Genomic DNA, 23679 nt, shown 5'->3' with positions numbered 1-23679 from the left:
TATTACTTCCAATAGAAAAACGTGCAAAGCAGAAGTGAATCTGAAAGGAATTGAAACATTTCAATTTAGTTGTGTCTCGCAGTCAGTTGTGTTAACTAGTTATTGGATTTTTGTTTCAGGTAAGCTTTTGTATGTACTATTCATGTGTATTTGTCTTGTTTTTATTCTTCTGTACTTGTTTTATGTATTTTATATTTTATATTCTTTTCCTGGACATTGGCAAAATCTTTGAGGTACAGAGAGAGCAATTTTAGACTTTTGTCAAGCTCTCTCAATAGAAAAGGTTTTGCTTTTATGACTTCCGGAACTGGTACCCTCTGACATCAGCTTTGGTTGTCATATTTATCCTTTTTTTTTCATATTTCATTGTGTCTTATAAATATTAGTTAAGTTATTTTCTTTTTTTTCCCCCAATGCAATATGAAAAAAATATGTTAAGATATTTTCATTCAAGGCATTTTACAACAGTATTCTATTTTAAAAGACAGCTCGCAAATTTAAAAAAAAATATATAAATTTTGTCAATTATAAAAATCAAACACAAAGTGAACATTCAGAAGCACTTTTATTTTCACAAATTAGTATGAGCAAAGTGTTTGTTTAGTTGAGGCTACAGTCAACAAAAAAGACATCTACTCACTTAGCATGATTCACACACACACACAAAATATAAACGTTGAGATCACTACTCAACCAATAAATAGTACAAAATTCAAAAAAATTAAAATTTAAAACAATAAGGGAAGACAGTAAAAGGTAATTAATTAAGTGAAGGCACATATTTCAGTGTTACAAAAGTTTGAACGTAGTCATTTTCATGTACCTGGAGAAATGAGTAAATAAAAAATATTTCATGTAGCCTATAAAGTAATAAACAAATTATATAAAAATATCAGGGTCATCAAGCATAATGAGCAAATTGAGAGGTGTGTAAGTAAGCGATGTTTTGAAATTTGGCAGCTGCTGTACTGAACATGAGCATCGAGTACTTGCACATGTTGGAAAAGCCACAAAAACCATTGCAGAAGAATTTAACTACTATTATATCTATTTGGCTGGGAGCATTTAAAATAAACCGGTCCATTGCAAATCCCTGGCAACTAGGTAATATGCTTTCTAATTTACTTTCTTAATGTAAAAAATATAAATAGGAGTCGCAATTCATTGGTAGATCAATGAAATATATGGAGAAAAAACTAAAACTGGGTGGTATATCATGAAATATTGATATTTCAGAAAGATCATGATAACGGAATTTTAAAAAGTATTTTTATTTCTTTTTAAATGCCTGGTCTTACAATAAATATTTAACAAAAATCAAAATTGACAAAAATAAATATTGAATACAATAAAGTTGCAACTATAAATGACAGTAATTATCGAATATAATAATATTGTGATTGTTACGGACAAGAATAAATGTCAGATATGATAATATTGAACGTTTCTGGATTGTAGAATCATGATACTAAAATGTTGATATCACTCAGTTTTAAAGGAAATAATATGAGTAAAAGAATAGTAAGATATGAGTTAGAGCATTCAAAGATGGCCACATGGATGCACATTATAAAGGAGAAAACAGAAGATTTCTCTGAAGATTTGGGTGAATGGTATGTTTCTAAAAGGATCAAATTTAAAAGCTGGTAGTGCAACTGACAAGTCACTTAATATTAGTAAAAAATATGAAAATACAAGTGTAAGTAAATTAAAGCACAATCTGACAAGTAAAAATAAAATTAACGCTTGTGGTTTACACTTGCGGTTTTAATTTCAAAACAGTACTTACTTTTAAAAAAAACATACCTTTTATATAAGAGTTGCATATTTAGAACAATGATTACCAAACTTTGTTTTTAACAATAAATTTACAACGAAATGTTGCAATGGATTAAAATAATGAGCCATCAGCAGAATATGTAAAAAATATGAAGCAAATGCCTTTTTAATAATTCTTTATTGACTAAAAAAATTTACCCAGCCCTTTTTTTATGCAGATGACAAACAATTGTAGCAAAAATATAAGATAAATCACGACTCTTTTTGCCAAGTATGATCATTCAAAAATATTGAGAAAAAAATAAAAAACCTGTCAAGCTAAACATGAGCAAACTATTTAATTTGTGTATGTTTTAAAGTTGAGTATTTAAAATTTTTGAATACATACAGAATATGGAAGGTTTTTACAATTTAAAATTTTTCTTAAATTTTAAAAAGTATAAAAATACAGTTAAACCTCAATATCATAAACTCAAAGGATGATACTAAAAGTTTTGTGTTATAGAAAATCGAGTATTTTAATATAATAGTGAATATTTTTAAAAGTTTAGTTTAATTAACAACTGTTGTGACACTTTAAAATTGTATAACAAGTATTTTCTTTTTAAAAAAAAACAGTTACTTCAAACACCACTAACATCTTTGATTCTCAATTTCATTTTACGTGAATATTAGAGAAATTCTTTCATTTCAACATTTTCCTCTTCTACTCTCTCTGCCGATACTAGTACCTCTTTTAATATTTCTGATATAATTCTTCCCAATCGCCAAACACATCAAAATTATTTGTCTAAACTATATCTTCATAACTTCCAATTTCTTTTGGATTCAGTAAATTTGTTAGTTGTTTTGAATCTCATGGGTATTCTCATCTGTGCACACATCGTTAGAAAAAGATAGTTAAGACAACTTCTCTTTGATCTGTTAGGCAATCTCATACTTAAAAGGGTCTTCAAGAAATTGTTCATAAAATTATTCAAGAAAGTATTTTAAATTCTTCAGAAATTACGAAGAAAAAAAAACATTTTGGGTAATCAAAAATTTTTCGTGAAATCAAAAGTCACTAAGAAGTGTATTTTGGTTCGCTGAAAGAGATTTCATTCTATCATCAGCCTAGCAAATGCATAAGGAATTCAGAACTTCTTCTGAAGTTTGTGATATCAAGGTTAACAATGTAAAATTTAATGCAATGTGATAAGGATGATAACCAAGTTAGAAAAAAAAAAAGAGGCTGAACCCAAAGCACAATTATATAATATGATAAATGGTAATATTTGTAAACATTTTTGAATGATTTTTCTAAAATTAAAATGCAGAGTTATATCTAAATAATATACAAATTTTGATGCACTATCACTGCTACCTGTAGAGAGGAGAATTTTGAAAAATATAAATCTTTGATAAAACAAATGTTTAAAATGCCAAAGGCAAATTTAAAATTTATCTGGGGCAATGGACTGCGAACATGCAATTACTGAAAGAAGCATTTGCCTAACATAAGTTCTCTAATTTTTTAGGTTCGGCACCCTACCTTTACTTCGTCTTACAATTTTACCTAAATTTTTTTCATTTAAAATATTACTCATTTCATACAGTATAATGCAGAGCAAAATGTATTATAAACAAACAATCACTTTTCAAACAAAACCAGTGTTTTCAAATTTTTAAGCAAAAAAAGTGACATTTTTCAGAGAAAAACTTAAAGCATGTGATGCAGATCAACAATTCGGAATACTCACTTGACTGGCAACTGTGGTATGACTATCACAATATATTTATTTTCAAACCATTAAGATCCTAAAAACAAGAGTATACCTGGTTCATGCTAAGCGAGAACAGGTACGTAATCAATACTTAAATAAGATACACAGGAATGCATCACAATGAATATAAGTTCTTTTCCATGGGTACTTCGAACTAGTTATTCAGTATAAAATATCATAATGTCCAGGACGATATAGTAAATGAATTCTGGGTGTCTTATCTTCTGGAAAGTCATGAGCATTCACATGATCTCCGGTACCTCGATCCATATACTGTACTCGCACACCAACACCCAGAGCTAATGTCAAAGCTATAACATGAATATGATCACTTTCTTTATACATGGGTTCCACTTCCTAAGAAGCAAGAGTTAAAAAATTATATGAGTTAAAAAAAAACAACATAACATGAGTTTTTAAAAAAAACTTGAGTAAAAAAAACATGAGTTAAGAACAAAATAAATAACAAGAGTTTATTTAAATCTGTTAAAAAATGTAGGGTAAAGGTTTTCAAAGGCATGTTTGATAATAATTTATTAAAACTGAGGCATTTTTTTTTCAAAACCAGCTTAATCCATTTTCAGAAATTTAACAGGAGAATTAAAAACTTTTTTGGTACTTGTGTACATTTTCGGAACAAAATGAGTCAAAGCAAACAACATGAAAAGGAAAAAATTTAGTAGATTTAGTGAAATAGTATAAATTTCCTGCTAACTGCTACGTATTTATATTCTAGACACAGAAAATTTTAGGCATTTTTATAATCAATAATACAAAAACTATATTACAAAAACCATATTACACTAATAATAATAAATTAAAATTGACTGAAATATTTTCCATTTATGATTGACATTACATGAAATTAAATATAAAAATATTTTCATTATGTTTCCTACATTTCTGAATAGTAATATTTATTGAATTCATTTTAGAAAGTTATAATGTATTTCTTATTTCAGAAATAAAGAATTCTGAATAAAAAAAAAAGAAAGAAAATTTTAGAATATTTGAAAAAATAAAGCTTCAAACTGATTATAAATGAGGCTTACTTTATTACTAAACAGCAATACTTATTTGAATTCTCAAGCACACAATGAACTGAGTCAAAAAATCTATTTTGATAAGGATTTAAAAAAAAAAAAAAAAAAAAAAAAAAAAAAAAAAAAAAAAAACTTATCCGATTATAGGGAAATATCTAAAAATATACACAAGACGAAGAGAATTCATGATTAAACCAAGATATATGAAAAAACTGGTAAAATTTAGTTGTCTACTAGAAAATCTAGCATAGTTAGTAGCTACAACTGCTATACTAAGTAAGATTTAGGATTATTATCGCATAAGACATTTTTTCTTTGAATAAATTAAATATTTTTCATTGAGCTGGCTGTAATAGAAGAACTGTTTAGTTTTTTTTTAATTTTAATAGAAATAAATCAAAAATACTAGATTATTTATGTAGATGAGTAGCATATTTTTAAAAAATAATAAATATCTGAAAAAAACACATTGTATTTTCGATGAAAGATTTTTAAAAAATAAATAAAAAAGAAAATTACTGTTTTTTACTTAAAACACACAATAACATTATAGAATAAGTATAGATGCAAAATACTTTAAACGATTTTTTTTTTAAATGAATTGAGCTGATTTTGAAGCCACATACTTCACTTACATGGAATTATTCATAGAAAAATATGATATGTGAAATTAATAATAGATACCAAGGTTATTGCTGATAATAACTAAATTTGGGTAGCCTTTAAAATTTGTATCTCTTATAAGCAAAATTAAGTTCTAAAATTTTGAGATTTAAAAAACATTTTTCAGTTATAAAAATGTAAAAATATATCATAGATTAGATTCGTCTTTCATTTTTTCAATTAAAATCCGTTTTATTTAAAAAATAATACGTTTTAAGACTTAAAAATTGAAGTTCAATATAAAAAAGCTATTTCATTAACAACTTAATTTAAGTTTTTATAAAAATGTTTAACATTTTATCATTTTAAAATTTCAGTCATCCAGATCCACATAGCTTTTTATTTATTATTTTATTGTTGAACTTCCTATTTTCAACTGCAATGCAAATTTAAGTGAATCAATCAATCAAACAATTATTTTTCAATATACAGCATAACAATATTTATACATGCACATCTCACCCATAAAACATAAATCTTTGAAATCAAACATCTGAATGTTCATTTGCAGTAATATAAGATATTGCAGCAATAAGATACTCCAACACACATCTACATAATTACTGCTTACAAGTGGATTCTCTTGCACTTCAATCACACTGGCTTTACTTGATTGCGTTTTCATTGTGGCATGGTTTATTCTGTTGTATTTATACAGCAGTATAATGCAGATCTAAGCAAATTTTAAACTTAACTATGCAATTATATATTTTCATGCGATTTTACAACTATGTGATGATTTGAATTATATATTTGATTCATAAGGAATCCATTATTCAGCAAATCTAGGAGGTTTTATCAACCATATTTTTGGGCAACTCATTTATATAGTTTGAAATCCCTCCCTTTTTCAAATGATATTATAATACATTAATTTTTGAATACAGTTAAGAAATCACAAATTCATTAATTTACAGGGAGACTTAAATTATAAACTTGATTCGCAAAAGCTCCATTGTACATTAATTGTGGCGTTAATGATAAATTTTTGACACATATTGTCAAATGTTTTCTTTTAAAAAAAATTTTTATTATTTTTGACAAGCGCATCATTATATATAAACAACAAATTTGTAGATCCAAGAAATGTGAAATTTCACGACTTATAACCTACTTCACCTATTTTACTTTTTTCAAGCACTTGAAGCATTATTATAGTGCTTAAGTGGCAACCCTACCTAGTAATAATTCGTTCACAACAGAAACAAGAAATTTTCTTAACCTTGAAGAAATACTAAAATAAGGCACATTGATATTTCTTCATTTAAAAATAGATTGATTTATAAAAAGAAAAACAACCTGATGGCAAAATTCTTTCACTGTCCTTTCACCTTCAATAAAGTTACTAAAAAAGGTTTCCTCCTTCTGCAAGTATCCAGATGTGATCAATCTAAACAAACATTTAATTTAAATAAATCACTTGTCTTTATTAATAATCATACTTAAGACAATTTTACAAAAAAAATATAAAAGAAGTTACTAGAATAAAACAGATCCTACAGTTAGAGAATAGTCATACAATTGAACAACACACAATTTTTTTTTAAAAAAGTATTCAGTAGAATTTAAGCACTCTCATTTACTACAACATCTTAATAGATTTAACTAAATAATATCAATTTTTATTATGAAGTTTTGAAATGTGGGTACTACAGTACTATGTCTTTACTTTTAGAAATATAAAAGTATTTGCAAACTAAGATATCAATGTGAATAGAACAGTGAGGATAAACAAGAAAGATTTAACTAAGTAACGTTAACTTTCAAATAAGTTAAGCTACAATTTGATAAGTTTGACAAAGGATAATCATAACTGATAATTGTTATAATTTAAACAGAAAAAATAATTTTTAATACCATATATTCTTGGATGAATTTTAATACAAGTTCAAAGAAATGAAACAAAACAATAATTTTCTACTGCATAAACAATTACAAGTGAAGATTTTCATTAAGTGTGGAATAATATTTTATACGACAAATATTTAAATTTTTTTTTATCTGAAAAGGATTCACTCTGAAATAGGATTCAAGGCATAAATGGTTTTAAAATTTTTATATGAGAAAAAAAATTGCTTTGCATTTATATATGATATAGCTAGAACCAAAAAAATGGCATTGCATATGATTCTAACACTAGTACAGACTTATAAAAGCAATAAAAAACTTATGAATACATTCTCACCTCATATATACAACAATATAATCTGAACAGCCTTGATCATTGAAAATTCCTAGCAGATCTTCCACAGTCATTTGTTGGTCAATTTTCTCAAGAACATCCATAAACTGAAGAATATAATTAAAACAAAATATTACAACTACAATTTAAATAGCTCTTGGAAGAATTAATCATTAAAAAAGTGCTCTGGAGACGATATGGTGTCATGCACCGGACACATCAAAATGCTTACATTTTCTTTTTTTGATGAAGTTCAATAACAGAAATAAAAATCTTGCAATTCTTTCCCCTCAAAAATCACTGTACATGAAACCAGGACAAGCAAAATTGCATAGCTTTTTCCTGATACTGATTGCTAAAATAATCTCTGTAACTATGCCCAGTCAAAAAGTAGAAACACTACCTTAAGAATTTTAGAAGTCGACTTGTTCTGTGAACATCATTGAAAATGGCTGTATTTCTTCCAGAACTTTGTAATGTTAATGCAAGTAGACATTTCATGTAAAACATGATGATTACTAACTTATTCCTCAGACCTGAATCAAATCAGATCCGTGAATTTGTTCACATTAAATACCTTCAAAATACACAGAAGGTCCTTACATTATTTTAGGGTCCTTTATTTTGAAGGTCCTTTATTTTGAGCTCCTTCTCCTTTTTCTCCCTTAATTTTTTAACATCAGATTTGGAAAATGAATGGAAAGTCTTAAGTAATCCAACCATGGAGTATAAACATATCTTTTACTCAAAAAACTTATAATATAGAAAATAATTTTAAAATTTGCTTTTGGGGTAGCATATCTCCAGATCATACTGTAAAGTTTGTTATAGAAAGATAACAACTACTATCTTTCTATTTTACAAATATATAATGCATAAAATTACTATTTTTCACAAAAAACAATATCAGGGGTCTGTCTAGGTTTTTCTGAGAGGTACCTGTTTTGTGATAATTTAGACATAATTTGTGAAAATTAAAAGTTATATTAAAAAATCAACACAAAAATATGGATTTATAGTTTCTTACTTGACACAAAAATAAAACTTTAAGAAAAAGTATTTTGTGATTTCCTAAAGCTGAATTTGTGAAAGTACCGCTAAATGGTAATAAATTTAGCCTGGACAAACCCCCGAATATCTTCTCTCAAAATAAATAATATCAAATTAAAACAATGTAGTGAAAAAAATCAGATGTTTGTAAGAAACTTACAGTGTCATGAAAGTCCTCAATTGTAAATGGTGGGAAACCAAGTGCTACTAGGTCATCTTTAGTCTTTGATGCAATCTCTTTGAATCTTTTGGTAAAAAAAAAAAAGTATATATATATATATATGTATAAATATTAGACAAAACTGATGCATAGTATGTTTAATTATCGAAATGAAGTGTAACAGATTTTATGTTATCAGATTTTATGCTTATCTTCTGTTCTTAAAAATTGTGAAATCTGAGATAACTGATGAGTTTCAAACCTCTTATACATATGATATATTAAATTTACAAATAAAATAATAAGAAGATGAAATAACACCAAAGTAAAAAATTTCAAATTTTTGATTCGCAAAAATAAATTATAACGTGATCATGAACTTCAAAAACACTTGCCAAATTTAAGATGTTACATAGTTTTTGTAGAATCCAAAAATATCAGCAATTAGGTGGCAATTTAACTTACAACATTCTATTTTCTTTTTTAACCAAACTAGTTATAAATTTAAAAATAAAACAAATAAATGTTTATCTAACTAAGAAATAATAGCACCTAACTGATTTCCAAACATACAAAATCTATCCATTTTCAGAGATATATTGGTTTTAAAAAAGGATTCAATCTTAATTTAAGATAATATAATTAAAAGTGGTAGAATTTTAAAAATGTGATTTTAATATATTTAAGAAACAATAAGTTACATTAAAAAAAAATTTTCAAGAAAACAAAACATCGCCCAAAACTTTTCAGTTTCTAACACTAACTAACTAAGTGAAAAAAGAAGTACATTTGCAAAATTTATTTTTAAAAATGACAGTTCAGTTTTAAAAAGTTGAGTTCCTTTTCTAAAATCACTTTTAAAAATATGTAAGATAAGCGAAGTCTGAGAAATTAGGACAGTAAAAAAGCAAATAAATAATAGATAAAGCAAATTATGTGCTCATTAATATTCTTAGTGAATAAAATAATGTGTACTTAAAGTAATTAGCAGATTTGTGATTCTTTCTCACAAAAAATTGAAAATACCTTTTGTATTCTTGCTTGTCAGTTAGCAAACTTTCAAGATAGGCAAATGTAAAAGCTCTAAAAAAACAATTTCCATCAGGACGCATTTTTCGAATATAAGTATATCTATTTTTAAGATCCTGTGAAAAGAAAATAATAATTATAAACCTAAATTCAATGTTCAGTCTTGATAGTAAAAAGAAAATTTCTCAATGAAAAAAAACTTTGAAACTAATAATGAACACACTCATAGTAAACATTATGAATCTCAAATATTGCACCTTAGATGCAATAATTTTTTTTTTTTTAATCTTAAATAGGAAAATAATTTTTAGAAATTTTTCACGAAAATTGCAAAAATTTATATAAAATTTTTAAATGCATTATTAAAAACAATTAAAGTATTTTGTAGCATAATAATAAATATTCATGGAATTCTAATTCACTTACATTTAGTTTTTGACGATAAACAGTATCATCTTCAGCATACTCTTTTATTAGTAGTTCCAAGTCACATTTAGGTCCTATGAGTGGATTTGTTTCAGCAATCTTTAAAAACAAAAAATGAAATCAAATGCTTTTAGTGAGAAAAAAATATTTATAAGGCAATAAGTTTAATAATACCATTAAAGTAAAAAGACTTACAAAATTTTTTTTCAATAAATATACCATATAATTGCACACTCTAATAACATGAAAATACCAAGAATTTGATATTGATTTTCTGGTTGCATATCACCCTAAAAATGATAGCTCAAAAAACTTAAATTTTTAAATGTCCTATTTTAAAAATTAAAATAATTAAAAATTGGGTCATTAAGTATTTAGTCAGCTAACACAGTGAGACAGAGGCTCTTTATGGCACATTTAAATGTTACTTTATTCAATATATCAGATAACATTGTAACTATATCAAAATTTCTGCTGCTTTGAAAAAGTACCATATAAACAAAGATAGAGCAATGATAAGGGAACATTGATATTATCAGGTGTATTAATTTTTCATCCAGCCTTATTGAGAATATTTTTTTGGATAAAAAATTTAAAGTCTGCATCATATATCATTTTAACAGTTACATAGACACTAAAACAATATGTGCATAAGCAGAAATACAATATAGAGCATAAGAGGAATCATTGATGTAATTGAACTCAAACTTAAAATTTTGTTTTAGAATATATTGTTTACATTTCTACATTGTTTATATTTCTTTTATTGTTTACACTTAAAATATTTACTTTATTGAAAATACACGAACAAGAAAGTTTAAATTGGCGCTTTGGGGATTTTAGATGGCACAAACAGATACTGATTTGGAAATATCCTTATGAACATTAATTATTATTCACTATAAAGAGACAAATTTATTCTGTAGTATGTGATTTTAATAATATTATACAATCTAAAAAATAATTAACCATTTTTGTGTCTATGTTCCAGTAAAAATTTTGTAAAATTATAAATATTACGTGGAGCTGAAAATGTTGGAAATCGCAGGTTTGAAAAACATTCTATTCTCAGAAATTTACTGACATTTAATTAACATCCCTACATTGAACTCAAAATGCAAAACCTAAATGCATTTAATTCTCTGTAACTAAGATTGAAAGTACATCACAATGCAAATTTTCATTATAATTTGCACAAATTAATTATGTTTCCTCTAAAATCGACAATTTTTTTAAAATTCTATGACTTTTGCAAAAACTGTTCAAGAAATAAGACTATTTAATTTTTTTAATTTTTCACATTAATAACAATTAGTATTTTTAAACATTTCAAAATTGATAATGTATAGTTACTGTATAACTGATGAAGCATTTAGAAAATAGATCAAATGACAAGAAAATTAGCTCAGAGATAATCTTTTAAAAAGGTGGGTTTTTCTCTCTCTTGGCTCATTAATAAATAAGGGTACTATGCCTCCCGCAGTTGCAATAAGAATACATAAGTTTAAAAAAATTAAGTTATACCTATAACTATAAAATTTACCTCTATAACTATATCATTTACGGAAGTGAGGAGTAACTCAGACTCTTGCACTGAGCAGTGAAATTTCTAAATTTGTGTCGAAAAACATGCAGAAATGCTGAGAAACTAATGCTTGATTAAAGACAAAACATAAACTAAAATAATTTCACAACGTACAATATTTTGAGCTGAAATTCTAGCCATTTGAATAAAAATATTTACAGAGTTCTCCCTAAGCGTTTTTAGAAGGGCGACCTGCCCTATCTGCCCTTGACCCCTATAAATGCACCCTCTTTATAAAAATAAACATCCATCTCTTAAAAACACTGCCTTTTTATTCATTTAAAAAAAAATAATAACTCACTGTTTAAATAATAATTGTCTGCGTTTAGAGGTTTAATTCTGATTATTAATACAAATATTTACTTTGTTGGTATTATTCTCAACTGGTTAAATTTTTTCAGGAGGTTAATTGGTTGGCTAATTGGTTAAATTTTTCTTGTTTTCAGGAGGTATATTAATGAATTTTCTAATGAAAAATATCACATCTTAATAGTAATTAATTCAAGAGAAAACTTACTTCTACTTCTTTCAAGAATCGCGATATTGGGTTTAAAATTACGTGAATATGAATCGTTATACGTACTGGATTTTAAAATCACGTGAATATGAATTGCGATACTGAGTTTTAAAATTAGTTGAATATGAATCATGGATTTTAAAATCGTGTGAATATGAATCGCGATTTTGAATATAAAAATCGCGTGAATATGAATCGTGCAGTTGGATTTTAAAATCGCGTGAATAGGAATCGCTTTGTTGGATTTTAAAAACAAGAAAATACAAATTTCGATATTGAATTTTTTAATTGTGTAAATAAGAATCACGATGCATAATGTAATTTTTAGGTCACGTGAATACGAATCGCAATGAGCAATTTTTAAATAGTGTACAAATACGAAAAATGATATCTGATATTACAAATGCGTGATAACGAATCACAATATTGGATTTAAAAATGCACCAATATGAATCGCGACATTGGATTTTAAACTTGTGTGAAAAAGTTAATTTCAAGTCCAACTATCATTCGGGCGGCTTGGGTTTCCCTAACTGGACTCCCCAAAATTTTTAGTTTTTGGAACATGGTCGGTAACTTTAAAAATTAGGAGAAAAAAGTGGATTTCCGCTTTTTTGCGGAAGTCTTTCATCCCTGCTCAAAGTGCCCTCTTCTGCGAGGAAGCCCCCTGCCCTTTCGTATTCCTGGAGAGAAATTTGAAATTTATATTGTTTAAATAAATAAATAAAAAATTGAGCTAGTTTCGTACATTTATTTTTTTATTTGTACCATGTCTATGCCTAAGAGCATATACAGCTTCTTTTTTTGTGTGTGTGTTCTTACAAAATTTCTTGCCAATCTTCTGCGAATTGCAGTTCATTTTTCATAGGACAAACTTGTAACCCTAACTATAACTCAATTTTTCATGAGTTCCCACTCTTTTCATCTTATATTTCATGCCAATCCTTCCTGATCACACAATTTTTACACTTTCCAACCTGATTAAAAAAGAAAGAAGTTGTGTACCTTTTTTTTCGAAGAATTACTGCTGTAGCAGTAAAGAAATTTTTTTTAAAAAAACCATCAGAATTTAAATTAATAAGTATTAATTGAAATAGCTCACTTTTGTAATTAAAGTAGACAGCTAAAAATAATAATATGTTGATTTTCTGACAGTTGAGGATATTTTTGCATTGTGACCTGCCATGCCAATTACAATCACTGATGCACCGAAATGATTTCAAAGTTGCAGATGTTTATTAATAAATGTGCGGATGTTTGCCCTGGGGTGGCTGAAGGGAAAATTTCCATATCATGATTTGTGGCAGAATATTCGGCAAGTCTTGGCAATTTCCAAGCGGCTACAAGAAACTTTAAAAAAAAACTTCAAACTTGGGTAAAACTTGTAGCAAACCCAGAGAAAACACATCTACATGCTACTTTTAAAATAAATTAAAATGAATAAATTAAGTTTAAAATCTATTTGGTACCTTAGCAACTGTAGTTGGGACGACAAATCACAATACAAAAATATCCCTAAATCAAGTTACACCCTTTAAGTTGGTCACCTTCTGGAGATTTTTTTCTTCTTTTTAAGTTTCTTACACACAACTGCCCTGAAGTAGCAAGACTTAGGGATTATTCTAAACTAAACTAAACTCAGTGGCGCGACAGCCCATAGAGAGCCAAGGCCTACTGCGCCCATCTCAGTTTTCTTGACCTTGGGCTCTGGGGTGCAGGAGCAGATGTTCGGGTCAGGTGGTCAGCCGAACACGGACCCCCAGTGTTTAGTTCCCAAGCATGCTTGGTACTCATTTATCGACCCACTGAAGGGATGAAAGGCTGAGTCAACCTTGTCCGGTCCGAGGATCGAACCCAGGACCTGGGGCACGGGAGCGCAAAGCGCTACCGCTCATCCACGGGGCGTCATTAGAGATTATTCTGCTGATGCAATTTTCACATGCAAAAAAATTGCATGTGAACGAAAAACTGATTGCAGGAAAATATTCACTTGCAAAAAATTCACCAATCAGGTTCCCGTTCGTATACGAAGATGTTACATACATATATATAAAAGATGCTTTTCGCATGCGAAAAAATCTTATTTGGTTTGAATGCTCTTCAAGATTCCTCTTTAACTCATATTATGTGTGTGACATCAAAGACAGTTAAAGAAAACTTAAACTTACTTCCCGTTCTATTTCTCTTTCTTGTGCCATAATTGCCTCATCTTGGTTAACTTCTGAATATAAAACAAATTGGTAATTAATTAAAAAAGCAGTGATGATAATAATATATAAAATTTTACAATTTCAAGTAAAATCATGTCAAAAAAATTATAAAAATTAGCAATAAAGATAATTTGGGATAATTTCAATATAATTTATTTTTAAAAACTACTGGAATAAAGCAAATCTTTCTTCAGAGTTTAACAACAACTTATAAAAGAAGTTAAAAAATGCATTCCAATAAATCAGATTTTTTTATCAGAGAATAAATCGCTACATAAATACTGAATTATTTTACTTTCGATTAAGGTTACCTTTGGTTAAATTTATAGAAACACGCTCGTTATCATCACCCATTTTACAAATAAAATCAAGAAAAATTCGCTAACATCAATAGCATTTGTTGTTGTATACACATCATTAATGCCAAAAAAAAGTTCCTCGTATGAAAAATTTCGCAATAAAATTATAAAATCTGAGAAAGAAAACATAAGAATTAATTCAAGCATTTTGAGCCTTGAAAATAAATAAGACACGTACAATCTAAACTTTTTTTAAAGAAATTAAAATATTTTTCAGCATGTTTATTAAAAATATATTGCATACTGTTTGAGAGTCTGGCATCACGTTTCTTTTAGTCAGTTTGGTTGCGTTTTGTTTGTTTCGGGTTTTATTTACTAAAGCGAAAAAGTACTAGACTGATTGAATTTAAATAAGTCTGCTATGTAAATTTTATTGATACTTTGAAAAATGTCATCTTCAAAATCTTCTGTTCTTCAGGTATCTTTGGAACATTACCTTTTTGAATATTTCAAAGTGCTACGTAATCCTTAACTGTTTGTGTTCGATGATGATTTCTCATTATGATTCTTTTTTTTTTTTATTTCAGTTAAATGATGATCAAGATTCACAATCGGAGCTTCAATTCCAAGGTAAATTTGACTAAACCCTTGAAAGATATGTTTATTGTCAAATTTATAAGCTTTGAAATAAGTTGTATTAATCATTATATTTATTTTTTATTTGTATGTAATATTTTTGATAGATTTTACTCTTGGAGCCGATACGTCTGAAGTTGCAACCTTGAGCCCTAGTGGCAGTTATTCATACAAAAGTGGTTTAGATTTAGATTCACCCACTGATGAAAATGCTGATGTAAGTAAGAAATAACTTATAATTATAATGCATACTTGATTTATTTTGTTAACTCTCCATTTGTTCAATCTACAATCCCTGTCTTTACCTGTGTTAAAATAATCACCAAGTTTTGTGTAATTTCTAACTGATAAACTTATAAAATATCACATAAGAGAATCAACTCAATGTGAACCACCCACATTGGAACTTCTACATATTTTCTAAAAGAGTTCTTACGAAAAGATTAATTTACGGCTGAATAATCTTTTAATCTAATTAACTTCCGGGCAGCCATGCGCGAGAAACTAAGCGAAACATGGCAGAAGGTTATAACTCGTTGCCACCTTCGAGCAAACCTCTAGATGTGTTTTTAAAAAAATTGGCAAAGTTTAAAATTTATTTGGCGCCTTGGTAATTATAGTTGGCATGACAGATACTATACAGAAAAATTAAATCAGATTACAGAAAAATTAATCTATTAAATAGTTAATTATCTATTAAGGAAATATATTAAGAGTTTAACATTTGTGTTCATAAATTATAATTAAATATAATTTGAGGCACATACTTATTGAATTTTATTAATTAGTAATATATATAACAAATATGTCTTCTTTGTAACCTTAAATCATTAATAAATTCTTTTTGCTTTAGACACCGCAGGTGTTTTTGAAGTGTATTCTATGGTACCCAGAGTAGTCCCTTAAGAGAGCGATGAATTTTGCCCATAATTTCTATTTTTGATGTATATTCCCAAAAGGAGTACCTATCACATTTTAAATGCAAGAGCTATCAGTGTTTTACATCTTTTTGTGACTTCATATCTGTGTGAACTGCATTTTCACCTGTTTCTGGTTAATTTTTAGAAAATAATATGGTAGAAAAAATTAAAGTTAATTTCAATTTAATTGGTTGGAAGTATTTGTGGAATGATTATGGTTGAATTGTATTAACTAAGTTTCTACTAATACATTTTGTTTTTGATAGTTTTACTAATAGCAAATATAAGCACTGGCAGAGTTCTCCGTAGGAATAAAAAAAGGCAGGGTGCTCCCTCATAGAAAAAGGCACTTAGAGTTTTGAAAGGGCATTCACTTAACACTGTAAAAATTTATCAAATGTGTAATATTATGATAAAACTAAATTTGATCATCAAAAATTTTTAAAATACCTTATACTATATTACGTATGTGTGTATTTCAAAAAGTAATATACTTACTCATCGACATAAAAGAGAAAAATTTGTAGTTTATATTAAATAATTAAAGACATTTTAAAATATAATCAGTGAGCACAATTTAAGTTTTGAAAAAAATTAAGTAAGAAAATTATTAATTGATAAGCAATTTGAAAACTTTTTTATATTATTTAAACTGAAAATTGACAATAAACATTTAAAGGTGCATTTTTTTTAAATGTATTTAAAAAATAATATTAAGATTACTTAAAAAATTTATTAACTCCCATCTAAAAACGCTTAGGGAGAACACTGATATTCATATTAAATATATTATACCCCAGACATTTTATAAGACCACTACTGAGTATAAAAAAGAAAAAAGACCAGAAATAATACTGAATTTATTAGAATAGAACAGTGAAACATTTTAGTTATATAAAAAGCACTGTTTATTAATTTAGCTTTGCTAAAGCCCTTGTTTAATAGTTGTCTGTATTTTTATTAATTTGTTAATTTTTAATGATTTTATAATACATATTGTGGAAAAGTTTAGGCTTTTTCATAAATTTATGCCAGTCATCTTTAAAATAAGTATTTTTTTAAAAAGAAACTAGCTTTATGTTTCTTTTTTCCACAATTATAAATTCTTAAGAAATGAATTCTGAAGCTTTATACATAGATCATTTCTATAATGTATTATTTATGGATTATTTCTATAAACCAGCTTCTTGGAGAAGAGCCTAGAAGAGGATCATCATTTTGGCAATTCAGCTATTACCAAAGCTTTTTTGATGTTGATACTGATGAAATTATTCAAAGAGTTACATGGTCTATGATTCCATTACCTGGAAGAGCAACTTATTTAGATAGGCAAATAAGACCTAAACCTGATATGTATGGTAAGTTTAAATTAACCCTTGCATAAAGGAAGTAATAAAAACAGTTTAATATCAAAATTTACATGCATAAACTGATATATGATTATTTTAGGTCCATTTTGGATTGCTACTACTCTGATTTTTAGTACTGCCATATGTGGTAACATAGCTAATTTTTTAACAAGTGAAGGGCATGAAGCTAAAAGATGGACATATGATTTTCATAAAGGTTATACCTATGTTTGATTTCTTCATAATTATATAGATTTTTTTCTTTATAATATTGCATAAGAGCTTGTTCAAACTTTTACCCATAATTTCAGTTTGAAAGTAGTTTTTATTATAAAAATAATTCCTTGGTTGTTTGTGTAAATTTTTTTGTTTGAACACATGTTGAATAAATCACCTAGATTTATAGCTGCCTGCAAGGGCGGTATTATTTATTTGTAAGCAACTATAAAGCATTTTATAGTTGCTTTCATATAGATAATATCTCTTTCGGTTGCATGTTACGTGTTTGTAATGAATGTTACATGATTGTATGAATGTTACATGATTGATGGTTAACAGTAGTTATTTCAAACCCATAAAAAGTTTAATACTTCAAAGCATTAATAACCGGCAATTTAACAACTTGTGGCATAACATCAATAGCTTACATCAATATCTGATCTGTTAAGACCTAAGGTGAGCAAACACCTTGCTGAAACGTTTTTAGGTGAAAGGATTAATGGTGATCAAAAAGTTGTAGCTTAAGACATCTATCCAATAATTTGTCTTAAGTAAAAGAAGGTCGTAATTATCTTCGGTTATTAAAATCATTCTACTTGGTGTTGTTCTTAGTATGTGGATGGATAGATCATTCTTAGCATGTCTTTACATTCACTTTAAATGCTTTCATATGAACTGATTAATCGATTTGACATATGTTGTGATATACACTTTTCTCACTTTCTTTTATAACCTGAATGATGGCACTGCTATTGTTTCTTTTTTTTCCCCTCTTGCAATAACACCTTTTCATTTTTTATTTGGGCCACAATTATATCAAATGCAACCTGAAATATTCAACTAGACTTCTTTATTTGTTATTTTGCTCAGTCAGTTATTTCTCATTAAATTTAAAAATTAATCATCAATAGCTAGCTAATTGAATATCTTATTTTCTTTCTTCTTTTTTTTTTCTAGTATCTCTTGCTGCAACTGCAATTTATTCTTATACATTCCTTTTACCTATACTTTTGTGGGGACTGATGTGGTATCGCCAGAGCTCTAACCGTTACTCACTCCTTGAGATTTTATGTGTTTATGGCTATTCTCTTGCAATTTATGTGCCTATATCAGTAAGTGAATTTCAAGTTTTTATTATTAAAGAAATAAAGTTCAGACAATTAGTTGCATTTAATTTAATAAAACTTATGATACTTCATTTAATTTTCTATAGGAGTAAACATTCTATAAATGTAATATCTCCTTTAAAATTACATTTGCTACAAATTACCTTATTTTCAGAATTCAAATTTAGAACAATATGAATTTAGTAAATAAGTATTTAGCTGTAAATGGTAGTTCATTTTATGAAAGGTATGCAAGGATGAAAGTTTTTAAAATTTATAATGCTGAAAGTTTTTTTTAAAGTTAATAAGAAGAATTATAAGTGAATCTTTATACCTCAAAAATAAAAACAAATTCTTCTTTAAGAATCTATCCTGTCATCATTAGATAATTGAGAATAGTTTGCTCTTTAATTTAAGTATGCAATGTAACTTAGAACCTAATTTCATCTGAGTTTCTCCCTAATTCCAGGAATTTTTTTTTTAATCCATTCAATTTTTAAAAATGAAATTATGACTTAATATTTTCAAAAAAAAATTATTTTGCTTTAAGGAATACTTAAGTTATTAAGCAGTACATAATATCCAATAGAAAAACAACAAAAAGAGGACTTATTTTCTTCTACTGCTATGGCCTTATTAACACAAGTTGGGAAAATTAACTCGGTCACAGTTAGAGTTGCAGATATTTTGTATTGTTAATTATTCCTTTTTTAATTTTTTATTGTTCCATTTCACTAAATCTTATAAGTTTTTCAAAGAGACAGAAATCAGTCTATAGAATGAAAGTGTTAACCACGAGAACAAAGATCCAATTAAAATCCTACGAACTCCCTTAATATTAAAACAGAATCTTAAGAATATCTTATATGATCTGGAATAAAAGTTTTTTTAAAAAACGATATTAAATATCCTAAAAATATATTCTATTGTGGTCAAAATAAGAGTTTTCCATTCAAATTTTTTTTTTTTTCATGGCAAATTCTGTAAAATATTTTCATACTTTTGATTTTTTTTTATAAAGTTATTTTATTAAATTAAAAGGTTTTAGTTTTTATCAGGAAGTGAGCATATGAATTATTTTAATTAAAAAAATTTGATAATCTATAAATTATTCTTTGATTTATAAAATATTATCAAACTGTAGTCAATGTAAGTGCTTATACAATTCAACACCATATATTCATTATTAGAACTAAAAAAACTTATTCACACTTTTAAATTAAATTTTTTATAAGTTAATAGAGTACTTTTTCTCTATTTAAAAAAGAATAGATTTTAATAATTAGTCCAATAAAATTGGTTTATATGCTAGGTGTATATATGAAAGTATTTTTGGAAAAGGGGGAAGTAACTTGAAATATATTTCCAAAAATTGCATTTAAATTAAAATTATACAGTTTGAGAATATTTTTTGCAAAAAGTTTTGAGAAAATGGAATATTAAAGATGTAAATATTGTTTCATTAATTATTTAAGTACTGTGTTAAGAAATAATACAACAAATAAGATTTGTAATTATATAATTATCAGGAAAAAAAAATTTTATACGAAGTTAATATTTTAGTCTTTGTAAAAAAAAATAAAGTTTCATCCATGAAAAACCAAAATAATACGAAGAAAATAGCTCCTACACAAGTTTCTAAATGTTTGTACAGTATTTTTTTTTTCTTGCATGCTATTTTCTATGTTAGTTTTAAAGTTATTACTTGGCTGAATACTAACTTTTTCTGACACAAACTCTGTTTGTGTTATTTCTCAACCATCTACTTATTTAATTTATGGTGCAAAAACATTTACATCCTTTTTATTTTTTCCATTTTCTCAACATTTTTTGCCTGTTTTAAAATTTATATTTGAATTGCATGTGTAGAAGGAAATCAAATTGCTCATAGTCTGTAAAAAAAAAAGAAAACAATTGAAGAAATTATTTTTCTTTTTAATCATAAACTTGCTTAATATGCAATTTTTACTATTGAATTTTCATTTTTGTTATATTCTATAGCATATTGTTAACTAAGTTCAACTGTTCTAGGTACTTTGGATTATTCAGGTTGCATGGGTTCAATGGATATTAGTAATAATTGGTGCAGTACTTTCTGGATCAGTACTTCTTCAAACATTTTGGCCAATTTTCCGAGATGAAAATAAAAAAGTAAATCTTTTGCAATTGTTATATTGAGTGCCAACTATATTAAGTTACACTTCTTTTTCAACTTAATTCAAATTCATAATTTTTATATCTTTTAACAGATAGCTGCTGTTGTCTTATGTTTAATTTTGCTATTCCACACTCTTCTTGCTGTTGGATTTGTAGTAAGTATTTTATTAGGTTTACTTGTAACTAAAAAAAGCACACTTTATTTTTTGTTTTACTTTACAACACTTAAACTTTTTATTTTACTTTACAAGATTTTCAAACTTTTTACTAGTCACAGATTAAATATTGGAGGGGGGGGGGACTTTTAACCACTTGTTCTAGAAAGATGTGCTATGCACAATAAAAAGCTTTTGTCATAAAATTATTAAGGATCATGTCATGTCAACAGGCAATCATCGCATAAATGAAAAAGACATACATGTTTTATATCACAGAAATAGACAAAGTTGTTCCCATCTCTATGAGGCATCAAACACTTAATGACTTGTAATTAATTAATTGTGGTCAACTGTTTCGGGCAGCGCATCTATGACTATCATACCAGCACAAGTTATTAAGATTTCTCTCAATTAAATTTTGTTTCACATTCTTAAGATGCAATTTTTAGGATTTAAAAGATTCATTTTTCACGGTCCTCAAAATGTGAAGGGTAGTCCGCAATCTAGAAAATATAGCTCCAAAAGATTATTCAAATATATGGATGAACCATAATTTTTTACATTTTTAGCAGTCTACTGAATGGCAAATTATTTTAAAACATGCTTATTCAAATTTAATTACATGCAAAGAATTTTTATTCTATAATAGGCTTATTGTGAAACCATGACATGCCAAATTTTTTATTTCTACACTATTTCTTTTAATAATAATCTAAAAATGTTTCAATTATAACTAAATATGTAATTTTACATGATTTGTTATGTTTGAGGTTAAGCTCCTGCTCATAATCTAAAAACTCTTATTTGTTATTTTCAATAGATAGTCATATAACAAAATTTTTTGTCAGCGAACTATCTAAAATTAGTGTACCATGAAATATTATGAAAGTTGACATAATATTTCTAGCTATTGGTTGGATTTATTCACTTAATCGGTAGTAACCTTAAAATAAGTTTTATGTATGACATTGACACTATTGCTAATTGCAGACAAAATAAGCATTGACTCAAATCTTTTAATTTTAAAAACTCCTTTCTATTCACAGAAGGGTCATTTTCAAAAAAAACAGCTGTTTTTGTATTTGCAAATTAAAATTCACCCATTATACCAAATTTTTACTCTCACAGAATTTTGCTTTTTAACATATATGTATATTGAGTTATGTATAAGAATATAAGCATTTTACACAAATATTAAACACATTCAGTATTAAAAATAAAAAAACACTACTTATAAAAAAATTTAAAGTAGTTCAAATCATTATAACACATCTAATGGCATAATATTTACATTAAAATTTTATTTAATATATTTTATAGGTAAAATGTTAGTTTCTGAAATATAAAGTTATCTTTAAAAAAATGTATAGTATAGCTTACATTAGCCCCTATTCATATTATTGATGGGGCATAAAAATTATAACTTAAGATCACCCACATATTTCGTGTTTAAACCTAAATAAGTTACAATTCATTTTTACATTTATATGTACATTTTCCTTTTAGACTTACTTTTTTCAAGCCCCAAAAGAATCTGTCCATTTAAGAGCTGTGCCAAATGCTGATACAACTACGATAACATCACCAGTTTATGTTGAAGATGAGAATAAAATAAAAATTGATGAAAAAACAGAAAAAGAACCTTTGAAGAGTTTTTCTCACATTTTAGAGAATAAAACAGAACATGAAAATAGCAATATATTGAAAGATATTTATGAAGCTGAAATACACAAAGAAAATTCTATTCCTCAGGCAAAAAATACTAGTCATCTGGGAGTTACCAAAATAAGCTCACCTATTTAGAACGCTTTTGAATAAATGAACAAAATTTGTTTTATTATTTTATTTTGTTTGTAACGTTTGTGATAATAAATATACATTTAATACTTTAGATTCCTTCTGTTCTTTTTGCTTTCTACTTAAATTTTAAAAAATTGACATTCCAGTAATAAATATTTGGTTTGTTGCACATATAAGCAAGTCAGCATTTTAATCAAATATACTTGTTAGAGACTTAAAAGTATTAGCAATACTTCTACTTTCCTATATCTCAACAACTGAAAATCCTCGGTGATTTATTCTATCTTCTATTCCACAAATCGGGTTTCTTTAGTACAGCAATAAAAAAAATGAGCACTTAAATAAGTACAAGTTCAATCACGCTATCGATCGAAAGTAGCATTGCTACCTGGAAGGGACATTTTGTGTATTGTCGTTAATATGACTTTGAGGACAAATCTCGTTTTCGTATGTAATCTGGACTTATTTTATTTCAGTAAATGTTCAAAGAATAAAAATATTACCTATTACATATCAGTATTAAGTTTAATTTCCATGATTTCGACTCTAATAGAAATTACTACAAAATTGCATGAAATGTAAATAGTGTTTTATTATTTTGCTCAATTTTAATTATTACAACAAATAT

At 26.9% G+C, this 23679-nt stretch overlaps 2 protein-coding genes across 2 annotated transcripts; one reads left to right on the top strand and one right to left on the bottom strand.

The window, feature by feature from the left end:
• Nucleotides 1–546: 546 nt before the first annotated feature.
• LOC107441992 (ubiquitin thioesterase OTUB1) lies at nt 547–14876 on the bottom strand. The gene is made up of 8 exons (XM_016055422.5): nt 14719–14876; nt 14366–14418; nt 10096–10194; nt 9667–9785; nt 8641–8725; nt 7434–7537; nt 6548–6638; nt 547–3899 (listed from the first exon to the last, which is right to left on the bottom strand). The coding sequence occupies exons 1-8, from the start codon at nt 14759–14761 to the stop codon at nt 3705–3707; spliced, it is 789 nt and encodes a 262-aa protein (XP_015910908.1). The 5' UTR covers nt 14762–14876; the 3' UTR covers nt 547–3704.
• LOC107441990 (protein YIPF1) lies at nt 14819–23142 on the top strand. The gene is made up of 9 exons (XM_016055420.4): nt 14819–15184; nt 15294–15336; nt 15450–15559; nt 17446–17620; nt 17712–17828; nt 18788–18942; nt 20968–21087; nt 21186–21248; nt 22758–23142. Exons 1-9 carry the CDS (start codon nt 15155–15157, stop codon nt 23052–23054), a joined length of 1110 nt encoding a protein of 369 aa, XP_015910906.2. The 5' UTR covers nt 14819–15154; the 3' UTR covers nt 23055–23142.
• Nucleotides 23143–23679: the final 537 nt, after the last annotated feature.

The sequence above is a fragment of the Parasteatoda tepidariorum genome, chromosome 3, assembly GCF_982258835.1.
Source record: "Parasteatoda tepidariorum strain Cologne lab strain chromosome 3, Ptep-v5.0, whole genome shotgun sequence".
NCBI classification, from domain to species: Eukaryota; Metazoa; Arthropoda; class Arachnida; order Araneae; family Theridiidae; genus Parasteatoda; species Parasteatoda tepidariorum.
The sequence above is the reverse complement of the archived record's forward strand: the minus strand, read 5'-3'. Positions and strand labels throughout refer to the sequence as shown.

Excerpts from the sequence above, each read along its gene's own strand:
- LOC107441992 (XM_016055422.5), bottom strand. The coding sequence starts at position 14,761 with ATGGGTGATGATAACGAGCGTGTTTCTATAAATTTAACCAAAG. Across the intron at positions 6,639-7,433 it reads TATATTGTTGTATATATGAG|ATTGATCACATCTGGATACT; the intron begins GTGAGAATGTAT and ends ATGTTTGTTTAG. Across the intron at positions 3,900-6,547 it reads TGAAAGAATTTTGCCATCAG|GAAGTGGAACCCATGTATAA; the intron begins GTTGTTTTTCTT and ends CTTGCTTCTTAG.
- LOC107441990 (XM_016055420.4), top strand. The coding sequence starts at position 15,155 with ATGTCATCTTCAAAATCTTCTGTTCTTCAG. Across the intron at positions 17,829-18,787 it reads GACATATGATTTTCATAAAG|TATCTCTTGCTGCAACTGCA; the intron begins GTTATACCTATG and ends TTTTTTTTCTAG. Across the intron at positions 18,943-20,967 it reads CAATTTATGTGCCTATATCA|GTACTTTGGATTATTCAGGT; the intron begins GTAAGTGAATTT and ends CAACTGTTCTAG.